The 14,202-nt window shown below is 39.4% G+C and overlaps 1 protein-coding gene across 2 annotated transcripts in view; it reads left to right on the plus strand.

Annotated features, from left to right (window-relative positions):
* The window catches only part of SLC41A2 (solute carrier family 41 member 2), a 144,659-nt gene that overhangs the window by 62,037 nt on the left and 68,420 nt on the right, over window positions 1-14,202 (plus strand). For both annotated transcript variants that reach the window (XM_075551057.1, XM_075551055.1), the window contains exons 5-6: window positions 2,488-2,632; window positions 5,314-5,460. In XM_075551057.1, the coding sequence (XP_075407172.1) occupies window positions 2,488-2,632; window positions 5,314-5,460 (292 nt within the window). The remainder of the gene's footprint in view (window positions 1-2,487; window positions 2,633-5,313; window positions 5,461-14,202) is intronic.

Raw genomic sequence — 14,202 nt, forward strand, 5'->3', positions numbered from 1 at the left:
GGGCTCTCATTTTACTCTTTTAATGAAATCTTTCCATGTACCGCAGTGCTTTATGTTTAATAGATTCTGTTACCTATTTTGTTTTCCATGGAGTGTGCTTCCTTTTCATAGCTGGTGGCCTGTGTATTCCTTGTCCTCGGGTACTTAGATTTATCCCAGTTTCCTCATTGATGACTCTGATAGCATTAGGTTTTACATTTAGGTCTTTGATCCACCTTGGATTTGCTTTTTGTGCATCAGATGAGATAGGGGCCTCGTTTCATTCTTCTGCAGATGGACATCCAGTTTTCCCAGCACCATTTATTGAAGAAGGCATCATCTCCTTACCACTTAATGCTTATTGGGCTTTGTCAAGATCACTTGTATGGTCTGTTTAAATACAAAACCAGCGGATGTTTATATTTCTTGAGTTTTCCCTCCTGACCCATTGGTCTGTGTATCTATGATTATACCAGTACCAGGTTGTTTTGACAATGGTGACTTTGTAGTAGGTTTTGATATCAGGTAGTGCTAGACCACATGGTTTGTTCTTGTTTTTGAGGAGTTTTGTTGTTGTTGTTGTTGTTTTTCCTATTCTGGGTTTCTTCCCTTTCCCATTGAAGTTGGTATTGAGTTTTTCCATTTATTTAAAGAATGATACTGGAATTTGAGTTGGGATTGCATTGAATTTTTAGATTGCTTTAAGTAGTATTGACATTTTCATGATACTGAATCTTCTGATCCATACATTGCACTCAAGATCAATTTTGGTACGTTCTTTCTGCCAATGACTGTAGCGCTATTCCTCAATTTGTCATTCCAGGCATAGTAAACTCAATGATTGTTGATTCGAAGTGGCCATTATCACTCCACTTCAGCTCGATAATGCCTAGGATATTGATCTTTATGCATTCCATTTCATTTTTGATGACTTCCAGTTTTCCTAGATTCATACTTTGTACATTTGTGCTCTGATCATTAATGGATGTTGACCCCTGTTACTGAGAGTTTTTGTTCTCTCTGTTTCGTTTGAGATCAATTCCTTCAAGGAGGCAGCACTTCCCCAGTCATATCTTGAGTGCCTGTCAAACTGATGGGCTCATTCTCCAGCAACATGTCTTGACAGTCGCCCAACTGCTGCGCACATGATTTTCAGTGGCTAATCTGTGGGAAGTGTATTGCATATTCTTTCTTCCTGGTCATAGTGTGGAAGCTTTGCTGAGATTTTTCACCACAGGTGATCCTGATGCTATTTGTAATCATGGTGGCATAGCTTCCACCACCATGCAGTATGACAGAGTGACAGATGAATAGTGATACTTCACATGATGTTATATTATGTACTAGCTTATGAAAATGCTAAAATGTTTCAGCAACTGGTTCAGCTTAGTGGTGCGTGCAGCTTTAGTCTCAGCTCTGGAACCGTGCATGACATCAGTAGGAGCGATGGCGAATGGTCAGGGGCCGGCAACTCAGGATCTCTGAACTTTATGACAGGATTAGACTACTGAATTCCAGTACCTGGTTGGCACCAGATATTCTATTCAAAATATCGAATGCCTCTGTGATTTTCTAAAGAAAAGAATTTCTAGTATGTGAAATTCTCGAGGGGAGTCCATGACACAAATAGACATAGTTAATCAGTGGAATAGCTGAACCCCTTAAAGTTTCTTTTGTTTCTAACGTTGTACAAATTTGATTCCAAGAGTTCACTGTCACTTTGTTTGCAATTTTTTGAGTGTTGCTTTGTGAGAATACCGGAGAAGCAAATTCATGCTTACATAATTCTCTCAAGTCTCAAAAGGATCCTTTCAAGTTCCATGTTGTCGTCACGGTTACAGATTAGGAACTGAAGTTTATATAGCACCTATCATGATAGTTATTGTTTGTGAGGTAATTTTTTTATTAATCTCTCATTGATGGCGAACTTTCTGAGAGCACAAACTAAGTCTCTTTGACCACCATGTAACTTGACATCAAGCGTAGCACTTTGTATGTTAAACAAAAACAAGAATTAAAAAAACATGTTAGTGGATCTGACCCATGGCAACCCCATGTGTGTGTAGTAGATTTTACAGAAAGACTGGTTCTCTGAGTCCATGTAAATGACTTGTAGAGCCAAGAGTCACATGTGGCCGATGAATCAGGACCTACATCAGGAGGAGTCTGAGTCAGGATTCATATCAGCTGATGGTGAAGTTCGTATTCTTGCCAGACAGTACTCCTGGCTGCATGACAGCATCAAAATTACTTGGAATACTTGTTAAAAATTCCCATTTTTAAGCTCCATTTCATGCCTATTCTCAAACTCCACCCTGCCCCCCAAATCAGGACAGTTTGAGAATTCACTGCTTTCGGGAATATTAAAACTAAAATACAGTGGCTTCTTTAAAAGGTCAATTATCATTTACAGTATTTAACTCCAACTTTTCATATGTGGTATTTACATACTTAAAGACGTGCTTTTTAAATGAATAATTCAGGTGGGTTTTGTGAAACGTTTTTTAGGTGCAGGCTACAGTAGTTGGTTTTCTCGCAGCTGTGGCGGCAATCATATTGGGCTGGATTCCAGAGGGGAAATACTACCTGGATCATTCCATCCTCTTATGCTCTAGCAGCGTAGCAACTGCCTTCATCGCATCTCTCCTGCAGGGTAAGTTAGATGCACAGTTTCCGTTTCACGGTTGATTATGCTTTATATTTAAATGGGACAAGTGAACCTGCCAGAAAAGGAAAGCACGGTGTTCCCGGGTAAAATGAGCAAAAGGAGTGTGCTCGACTTCACCTGTCAGAGGCGAAAACTCGAGGAACCTGGAAAAACCAAGAAGTCCTGTCCCATTCCACCTCTCCAGGTTTCCCTGTGCCTGTCTGTTATCACAGCAGAGAAAAGTGATCTGCAAACTTTAAAACAGCTTAATTCCTTCAGTTATAACGATGCTTAAACTATACTTGTATTGATACTGTATGCTTTGGTGTGGAGCAGGCTGTTTGAGTTGGTCTTTCTGGCCGTAGGAACTCTGGTACAGCTCCCAAGATTAGGGAAATACCCCCAATAGTTCTTTCTCCAAGTTAAATGAATTAGGAAACTTTTCTGGAAATCATACAAGGTATTTCCTAGCTTGTCATGTGAATATTAACAAATATTCCAGGGATTCTTAGTTTCAAAAGCAGTTCTTTAAAATTTTTAAGTTCCTAAACCTTTTTTCCCCTTAATTTTCTATTTTGCTTCTATTTCCTCCCTCACCAACCCCCATTTCCGATTTAGGGAAAAAGGAAAATCCACCACTGATTCTGTAACAACCTGCATTCTAATATTGTCTGTATTAAATAGACAGAAGTTTTTAACAATGAACAACAGAATTTCTTGGTTAGGGTTTCTTTCTCAGTATGTATTTATTAATATTCATATGAATTCTCCCTTAGACGACTAGTTTACTGTGGTAAAGAATCATGAAGACATTCTGTTTTGAAATTGCCATCTCCTCCCTCTCATGTGATTAGCAAATTAACAGTGGAAGATTCCCAAGCCAGTTGATGATACGACAAAGCCAGGTTCTTGACATGTAGGGAATCATAGTAAGACTTGATTTCCAAAGTAATTGCCAGAGTTTTTTGGTAATACTTCACATATCAGGAGTATTTCCCTTTTATACAGAAATACTAGAACTGAATGAAATTAACAATGGTTAATGCTGAGTGAAGCAAATGGAAGATTAAATTTTTGGTGAAAAAGTGTTTCAGCACTCTTATTTCTATAGATTTATTTGCTTCTGGGTTTTGTTTTTCTTCTGGTTTGATTTCATGTACAAAGAGTTTAAATTTTTTCAGTATCACCCAGTAATTGTAATGCCTAGGATTTATAAAACTATCAAATACATTTAGAGTTATCAAATACATTTGAGTAAAGAGTCTAACTTTAGATCATGTCTTCTCTAATTTCATGATCTGTTGACTCTTGTTACTTCTTTTATATATGTAAACTAGGTATGCTTATCTACATTTTGTAAGTGAGGAAGCAAACTTAGACACTTAGACACATAAGGAGACACGTTCATTGCCGTTAGCTTCATAGTAGCAGAGTCAAAATTAAAACCAAGTTTCTGACTCCTAGAGCTCTTTCCACTACGCTGTGGATGGTGGCGTGGTCTTTCAAATGACCTGAATTTGGACAGTAATTCTGTCTTGATCGACTATTGCAAAATGAAATCTTGCAGTTTTCAGCTCTTTTTTTCTTTCATATGGAAAACTTCATATTTAAGTCATATTGCAGGAAAGGTAAGTCCAGTGACTTACAAAGCCTCCAGAGTGCTACATATGTGGCATTGTTTGAAGCAAGACAAAACTCCTTCTTGCTTAACATTTTGGCTTTGGAGGGTAGTTGAAAAACATAGATTAGTCCCTTAAAATCTTCATGACTTTGGGCAAGTATTCAACCCTACTTCCCAGCACCTCCATTTTATTTATGAAATGAGTATACTGGAATAAAAGCACAAATTAGCCTTATTTTCAGCCAAAAAATAGCCACATTTGAGCTCTCATTCTGAGTATGGCTAGTGCATTTTAAGCTCCCTCTGCTCTGCATCTTCTTTCTGATATGCTGCTGTCATAATAATACATGTACCAGTTGGCACAAGAAAACTGATTCCATAGGATGTGACCATCACTGCTCTCATTTTTCTCTGATGATTCAAGAAAGTAAGGATTTAAAAGTACAAGAACACCCACATTTTCATCTGTTTTTTAATTGTGGGCTCATAGAGAGTTGGAGTTTATAGGGTATCATTTAGAAAGATTATTTCTTGTGGTCTGGCCTCCAGTGTTCAAATTGTAATTACTTCCCTTAATACTTCAACACTTTTAAATTAAAAAAAAAAGAAGCAAGCATTGCTGGTTATCACCATGTAAACACATCTGTTTTTCTTGATCATGTTCCCAGTTGTACATACATGCACACACGCACATTACACAATCCTTTCTCTCCTATATCCACATTTTGGGTTTGATATACGTGAGTACACTGAATCTAATGCATACATGTTACTGAATATAAAATTTTGGTTTTAATGTAGCTTTAAAGTAACTTTTCACATTTATAAATTCAACATTGAACTTCAAATCTTCTGTGATTCCTTCCCCCCACTCCCCCACTCCCCCTTGGAGTTTGATGCCAGGTATTTTACTACAGTATTAGTGTGAACCATTTTGTTTGCTTCAGTCAGCTTATCTGAGTAGTCTGGCTGGAAATAATATGCTGTCTAGATGCCTGCAGATCTAGGCATCTGTGGGATTTCCTTTAAATTACAGCATAAAAGTAATGAATATTTTTTCTTCTAGGGATAATAATGGTTGGGGTTATCGTTGGTTCCAAGAAGACTGGGATAAATCCTGACAACGTTGCTACACCCATTGCTGCTAGTTTTGGCGATCTCATCACCCTTGCCATATTAGCTTGGATAAGTCAGGGTCTGTACTCCTGTCTTGGTAAGTTGAGTTGCAAATAAGTAGTGTTTCTTTCAGAGCTTCTTAATTATTTTTCCTTAATTGTGCTTAAGGTGGAAGTTCCTATTTAACCACGTTACAATTTCTACACAAATTCCCAAGTGTCATTGGTTCCATTTTTCCCTACATGCCATCATTTCAGTCATCCCGTCTGGTTGTACGCTATTTCCTTGGTCCCTTACCATTTCATCTTGGAATTAGAGTAATTTTTGACTCCTTAATATAGATGATTTTTAAAAAGTACTTATTACTCATGGGAGGTACTCATTAATGAGCCAATCTGTTAATTAGCTAAAAGGTGACCTGGAGGGATACCATATATACTTGGGTATAAGCTGACCCAAATATCAGCCGAGGCACCTAATTTTACCGCAAAAACTGCATTAAAATTGTGCTGAAAAACTCAGCTTACATTCGAGTATATACAGTAATTTTGGCCTGAGGTTTAAAGATTATGCCAGACCAATAGTCTTAGGGACTCTGTAGTCTCAACCAGTCTGTTGAGTCTAGATTTTTAAATAATTTGGGTTCTTTTCTACATTTTCCGCCAATTCGATCAGGATCCAGGATGGTCTGTAGTGGTAGCTGGGCACCATCTAGTTCTGGTTGTACAGTTGTCACAGCCATGATTTGTGTAGGCTATTAATCTGGTAGATGATTTTCTGCTTGGAGATCTTGACTTTCTTCTCTTTTTTTTTTTTTGTTTCAGACATGAGATCAATAATTATAGGTTAGACCAAATATGTTTTTTAAAAACTTTGTACATATGGAGCACACAAGGAATGATATATATATATATATATTTAAGTATATTCAGGGTAATGCTCAATTACTTTCTTCCCACTGAAAACAAAAAGCATGGAAGATTATAGCTTTGTCGCGAAGGGAAAGACCTTGACTCTCTGTTACAGAGATGATAAATGTCAGTTTGCTGTAATGTGGAAGCTTGCCTATTGCTGTGATTCTAGAAGTAATGCCACTGGTAATTCAAATACCAGCAGGCTCCCCCACAGTAGACAGGTTTCAGGGGTGCTTCCAGACTGAGATAGGGTAGGAAGAAACAACTGGACAGTGAGTTGTAGCCATAATTATTTATCTGATGCATTATAATTCTGGACTCTGCCTGCATCTATAATCCAGCATTAGAAAGAGTTCTTTGCTATACTAATACATGAGATTAGGGTGGGATAAAATCCTCATTTTAGGAGAGGGTGGGAACCAAGGCACACTTTTTTGTTTCCTTGGCAGTATTGTCTGCTGAAAGACAAAACACCATTGCTTTCTGTATGAGAGCCATCTCAGGCACAGAGAAGGACCAGGCCATCAGAACAGCACATTCAAGATCTCTCTAAAGGAGTAGAGGCCCGAGGCCCTGAGACTATGGAACATAGCAAAGGACCCAAGACCAAAGGCAAAGGCAAGGAAACTGAGTGAGAGCAGAGGAACGGCACCAAGAACTTTGAGGCAGAGTGGTAGGTGGACTTCCTGGTCCTAGAAGATAGAGTCCAAGGGACCATGTGGCTGAAAGGCTGAGAGCAAGAGAGACACTTGGCTGCTGGCTGAAGAAAAGTGCTGCTAAAGGCCCTTTAGTGTTTACCGATCCGGACTTGTGGTAACTTAATAACTTCTCTAATAAACCCCATAATTGTGAGTTTTGTGTGTGAGTTCTCTGTGGCTACTGGAATGAATTATAAGACCCAGTGTAGACACAGAGTGCTATGGGAAGAGTGGTTGGTGTCAGAGTGGGTAAAGAAGGGTGGAGGTGACATCATGCCTGATCCCTGCCTGGTGTCCACGAGGGAGCCCGAGGAAAGTAGGTATGACCACCATCATCCCATCCCTAATGCTGTTTTCATAGTCAGCAAAAACATTATAAATAGCAGGAGAACATTGTCTAATATGATGCCAAAAGATGAAAGACTTAAAATATGATTGGGGAAGAGCTGACTTCTCAAAAGAAGAGTCGACCTTAATGAGAATGGAGTAAAGCTTTCCGGACTTTCCTTTTGCTGCGACGTAGAAGAAACAGCAGCAGGCATCCATTAATAATTGGAACATGAAATATGTGAAGTATGAATGTAGAACAACTGGAGTTTTTAAAAAATCAAGTGGAATGCATAAAGATAAATATCGAGCTGAAATAAACTTGTATTGGCTATTTTGAATTGACAATTGTATTGTCTATGCTGGGAATGACATGGTGAAGAGGAGTGGCTTCACATTGATAATCAAAATTATTGATTATTTTAAGATCTCTCCTGAAATGCAGTGCTGTCAGTGATAGTCTAATGTCCATAGAGTTACCACTATTATTCACATTTGCTCCCCAATAAAATGATTAAAAGAAAATTTGCACAGCAACAAATAATGCAATCAACAAGGATGAAAAAAACTGAGTTGTGTTTACTAACTTCTGCAGAGTAAAATTGATTAGGTGTGCAATCAAGATGAATTAATAATCATTGGTTCTTGGAATGTAAAAGTTGTAAGCAAGTTTGGTAGTTGAAAAATAATGTCCTTGGGGATTAAAAACAATGCCAAAGATCACACAATAGAAATTTATAGGACCAATGATTGGATTGCAGATATCTTCTTTCTTTCTGGCGAGTTTTTACTGTGAATTAGGAGGGCATTTACATTCAAACCACAACTTTTTACTCAACAGTTCAAATCACTCCTTACTATCCCCCTCCATCTGTCCCCTGTTCTACCTCCATTGCCTCTTTCTTTTCTGACTTTTCTTCTCCCTTGTATGGGCTTCCATCCTCCCCCCCCCCCCCCCATCAATTCCAGTCTGATGCTTTATCTTACCACCCTGTCTACCCTGTCCACCCTCCCTTGGGAACCCCCAAAATCTGTTCCCTTGGCAAATACACTTTTTTCTTTTCTTTTTAAAATCTCTCTTTTTTCCAACAACATTAAAGGTGATTATATACCTGGACTATACCAGATAAAATAGACGGGAATCAGCTTGACTCCATCTATGAAAAGAGACAATGGAGAAGTTCAATATGAGCAGTGAGAACAAGACTGGGGCCCAACTGCAGAACAAACTATCTGTTGCTCATACACATGTTCAAGTTGAAGCTGAATAAAACTATAGTCCATGAGAGTCAAAATATGACCTTGAATAGATCCCACCTGAATTTAGAGATCATTTAAGAATAGATTTGGTGCAGTGAGCACATGAATTGTGGGATGGCATTAAGGACATCATACATGAAGAATGCAAAAGCTCATTAAAAGTAAACAGGGGAAAAATTACAGGTAGTCTGTGTTATAAAGGCTGACTTAAATGGACAATTAGTACTTTTTAAGGATATGTAAGTTAGCCTTCATTATAAATGCTTTACCTAACCCCTCAAAAAAACAAACAAACCAGAAAAGATCAAAATAATGTCAGAAGAGAAGTAAACCAAAGAAATTATAAAGTGAAAGAGCTGGACAGAAGCTTTCCAAGAGCGGCTTGAGAAGGCAAAGTTTATAACGAAAGTGCCAAGGCCTCGAATTAGACAACTAAACGAGAGGAACCTGCTGAGCATTTCTCCAGCTGACGACCAAAATTTGTAAAAAGAGAACAAGATAGGCATTGAGTTCTTGAGGCATTCTGTGGCCAAAATACTAAATGATACGAGAATCATCAAAGGAAGATGGAAGGAATATACAGAGTCACTGTACCGAAAGTATTTATTGGATGTACAACCAATTCAGGAGGTAGCATACCAGGTGGCTTCACAAAGTCTGGAGAAATTCCATTATCTTTTTATTTCATTTTTCCACATAACCAGGAACCAGTGATACTGAAGGGAGAAGTCTAAGCTACATTGAAGACATTGGCCAAAACAAGGCTCTGGGAACTGACAGAATACCAATTGAGATGTTTCAGCAAATGAGTGCAACATTGACTCTTACATTGCCAAAAAATGTGGAAGACAGCTACCAGGCCAACTCGACTGGTAGAGAAACATATTTGTGCCTATTGCGAGGAAAATGACCCGGCAGAGTATGGAAATTATTGAGCAATATTATCACATGCTTAAAATTTGGCTGTAAATAATTTGATATTGCTTGCAGTAGACAGCCACAGGGAACTGTCAGAAATCTGAACCAAATTCAGAAGAGTGACCGTTGCTGATATCAGATGGACCATGAATAAAAGTGGAGAGTACTGGTGCTGTTCTGTTGACTGTGGAAAGGCTTTCAACTGTGTAGGTTATAATGAACTCTGGACAACATTTCAACGAGTGGAAGTTCCAGAACACAACAGTGCTAATGTGGCATTTGTACACAGACCAAAAGGCAATTGTTGGAACAGAACAAGGGGTACTGCATGGTTTAAATCTGGAAAGGTATGTATGTGTCAGGGCCAAACCCTTTTATCATACTCATTTAATCTGTATTCTGAGCTAATGATCTATCTGAAGATCGGGGTTATCTGAAGAAGAAGGTGCCATCAGAAATGGAGGAAGGTTCATTAACATCTTGAACTATACAAGTGACAACAACCTTGCTTGCTGAGAGGCAAGAGCACTTGAAGCTCTTGCTGATGAAGATCAAACTCCAGCTGTCAGTTTGGAGTACAAGTCAGTGTAAAGAAAAGGAGTATCACCCAGGAGAGGTGGATCTATAGAGACAGTAACTGGTCAGGGGCGTGGCAGGGGAGGATGGGGGGAAGGGGAGCTACCAATGAGGATGAGAAGATGTTCTGAAATCGATGGTTTTACAGCTCTTAATATGATATCTGAATTACATACCAATAAACGTATTTTAAAGGAAAGAAAACCCCTCACAGCTGGACCACTAGACAAACATCACAGTAAGCCAAAGACTGATGTTGTCAAGGCTTTCGTTTTACTTGGATCCACAACCAGCGCCCACAGAAGTAGCAGTCATGAAATTAACCACCAGATTTGTTGCAAACGACCTCTTTAAAGTGCCAACAGCCAAGATAACACTTTGAGGACTAAAGTGTACTTGCCCCGGCCATGCTACTTTCATTTGTCTCATCTGTATGGAAAAACTGGACAGTGGATAAGGACGACAATAGAATTTAGATGCTGGTGAAGAATATTGAATATATATCACAGACTGCTGGAAGTCGGAACAGAGCTCTTGGAAGAAGTACAGCTAGGGTGCTCCTTAGATGTGAGGATGCAAATGTGTTTGATACAGTTGATGTGTGGATTGTTGTAAGAGCCCTCGGGAAAGTGATTTATTAATAATTTCAAAAAAGAAGTGAGGATGGCAAGATTTTTGTTTCATGTACTTGGATATGGTTTCAGGAAGGACCAACCCCAGGAGAACATCATGCTTGGTAAGGCAGAGGGTCAGCGAGGCGGGCTGACACATGGCTGCAGCAGTAGGCCGAAACCTGGCAGTGATTGTGAGGCTAGCACAGGAGCAGGCCCCGCGTTGTTCTGTTGTACGTAGTAGGGTCACTCTGAGTCCAGACCAACTGCACGGCACCTATCAACAGCAACTGGACATACGGTACTTCTCCCCATGTGTATGTTTTGGTGAAATTTATAACGATGCTGAAGTTGGGGACTTAGTTATTAGCTTATAGGTAACATTAGAAAACGTGACTTTATTCTTTCTGTACTGCATTAAACTCACCCATCCTGTCCAAGGCAGGCTGCTGGACATCCGTAGCCCTCTCTCTCTGCAGGGACTGGCTGTTAAGTGGGCAGGGTAAGGGAGAATATCATCTGTCAAATAGACTCCTGGGCTGTCCCCCCAGTCTTACCACCTAGCTCAATCTTTCCCACAGGGAGAAAAGGATGAAGGGATTCTTCCCAGCATTATTAAGAATTCTTTGCTTTGGCCCGGAGCACTGTGGGTAGGAGGTTTGATAGTTCTGGGATGGGTTCTTCTACAAACATGAAAAAGAAAGGTATACTCATTTGTACATCATTTGTAACACATGTCGCAACTGCGTACTAAAATACCAGGGTATCTTGTCCACTGAGGCTACAGTGGTATAAAGTGAGAAATAAAATGTAATTGACCAGAGTCATGACATTTGATATAATGATACATACTACTATGATATTTCAGAAGATGACTCAGCTGTTTAGGAAAACAGTGTGTGTTGGCTTTATAAATTTTTGTTAATTATACTAGCGATTGATAAATTTGATCAGAATGGATTATCATCTAAAACTCAAGAGGCATAGAATGATTCATTAGTGTATCAGTTAGATCAAGAATTTGAAGAGACATGGACTAATAACCTGTCAGACCATAATTTTTAAAATAACTTATTAAATATTGCTTAGCTTCTTCTAGGTCTTTGTCTTCTGAAAGTTGACTCAAGGTAATTCAAGATGAACTATTTAAAATAGAATCTTTTACATTTTATGTGAATCTTTTATTTCCTGAAGGGATACTTTCAAAGGGGCTCTGAATGGGTACCCTATGTAGTGTAGCATTTGAGGGTGTTTGCATTTGTAGACCCTTTGTAAAGTGTTTTATGAGCACTAGGGGGCCTCATAAACTCAATAGTCGTAGAGTAATAACGTTGGTATTCTGAATGCAAAGATCAGAAACAGACACATTTAAATTCCAGAACCCCACTTACCATGCCAAGGAGCCAGCAGCACTTAGAAACAAAGTTTTCATTTCTGAATTATATTGGAAACACTTAGCACCTTTAGAGATAAAAAGATTTCCTTTCAGTTACAGGCTTTGGCTGTAAATAGAGGCCATCTATTATGTGGTACTCACAATCTCACTTACTTCCTGACTTAGACATTTTGTTATTCTGAGTCTACATTGAGCCAGGGCTTTAAACCGCTTTGAGCAGATTCATTCTTTGCGGGTGCTATGAAATGGGAATACACTTGAATTTGTGAACTGGGTGAACCTGAATCAACAAGAAAAGTATTGGGTCCAAACCTTGGAATGGGAGACTAGGGAGAGGTATAGAGAAGTCTTTCAGAAGCCTGATGCAGGAGATTGGAGAGCCCCACACTTTGAAAGCAGGTGTAGTCAGTCACCCTCTGAGCTGAGTATTGTTGGTTCCAACTCTGCCGGTAAGAGGTGTGGTCGGGTCACTGTGCAAGCAAGGTGCGTACAGCCCCTCTTTTCAAAGAGATTAAGTTGGGGTGTTTTTTTTATGCTCAAGAACTTTCTACTTATTTTTCTCATTTTCTAATGAAATGTTTACTAACAATTTGTCTTTTCAAAATGGAAATGAAAAACAAATGTATAGAAGCAAATACACTTACTTACCTATGCCATAAACATAGGATACAGCAATAAGGAGATTACGGGTTTAGCAGATTGCTGACCAATAATTTTTCCCATTGTGGTTATAATTTTGATATACCCACATTTTACAAATTCCAGTCCCTTTCAATGGAGCTTTGTCAGTCATGACTGAACTGGGATGAACCAGTGGAAGCCCACCTTTGAATAGCCCCTTCTGTACTGCTGACTTTGATCCATGTAGCAACTTCGACTCCCTCACACTTTTAGTGTGCTGCCTTTCTTTCGGTCCTGATACATTTTGCTGGGGGTTATTTGATGTGGTAATACATGTATATATTTGCAGTGACTACTCTGTCTTTTGTTGTATGTGGATTCTATCAGAGATATTTGATGTCTACAGTGTCCTGGAGTGAAAGTAACTCCTATCTGGGAGCTGAAGCAAATATGGGATTTTCTTTTACTTTTCTACTTCTAGAACCAAAAAGAAAACAAAGCTTTATTTACTTCTTTCTACTCTATTTGGTGTATTCACCCTCAGCCATTTGCAACCCAGTAGAGTCCAGTGGAAAGGCAACCCCACAGTGTTAGTGTGAACTGCTCCATAGGGTTCTCAGCAAGTGACCTTTTAGAAGTAGATTGCCAGGCCTTTCCCCTTAGGGGCCTCTGTCTGGATTCAACCTCCAGCCTTTTGGTTAGTTGAATGCATCAATCATGTAGTCTCTCTCAGTTGCTATTGCTTAGTGGGCAAAGTCAAAATTTTAACCTGGAGTTTAGTGCCTCCTGGAGTCCCCAGGTGTCACCTGTGAGTTATATGTTGGGCTGCTAACTTTAGACCCACCAGCCATGCCGAGGAAGAAAGACGAGGCTGGCTGTTCACATTGAGATGTACATTCTCAGTAACCTTGTATACGGGCCCTATGAGTTGGAATTGATGTAATAATAGTGGGGACTTTTTTGGGGGGGGGATGAAGTGAGAGTTGGCAGAAAATTTAACTTCTCAAGTTCCTCCCTGTCCCTTCCTTTCTCTGGCTGTATGTTTTTTTTTTTTTAACTGTTACATCAGATAAACCAGCAAAATGTATCAGGACTTGAAGAAAAGGCAGCAAGCTGCAGGAGGCCTCAGAGCCAGCAGGACAGGACGGGGCTGGAGTACCCTCTCCTCCAGCCAGGCTCGGCTATTTAATGACCCTCAAAGAGTATCTGTGATTTTCTATGCCTTAAAACAAAATTTTTTTAATTGAATATTTTTTCTTTTTGATATTCAGCAATTTCAACAACTTATCAAGCCTTCCAATTGCTAGTTTGCTCTGCCCCACCTCCCTTTCCCATCTCCCTTTTGTAGCGTAGTAAGACCTTTCTACCCTCCTGCCAAGTCTAAGCTGCTCCCTCCCTTTCTCCCCCTCTAGCTTCTGCTAACCATCCAAGTCTGTTTCTTTTGGTATGAAAAACCCTTTATTTTATAGCAGTGGTCTCATGCAGTATTTGTTCTTTCTTGATTGACTTAACTTCCCT

Source organism: Tenrec ecaudatus, chromosome 6, assembly GCF_050624435.1.
Source record: "Tenrec ecaudatus isolate mTenEca1 chromosome 6, mTenEca1.hap1, whole genome shotgun sequence".
Taxonomy (NCBI): Eukaryota; Metazoa; Chordata; class Mammalia; order Afrosoricida; family Tenrecidae; genus Tenrec; species Tenrec ecaudatus.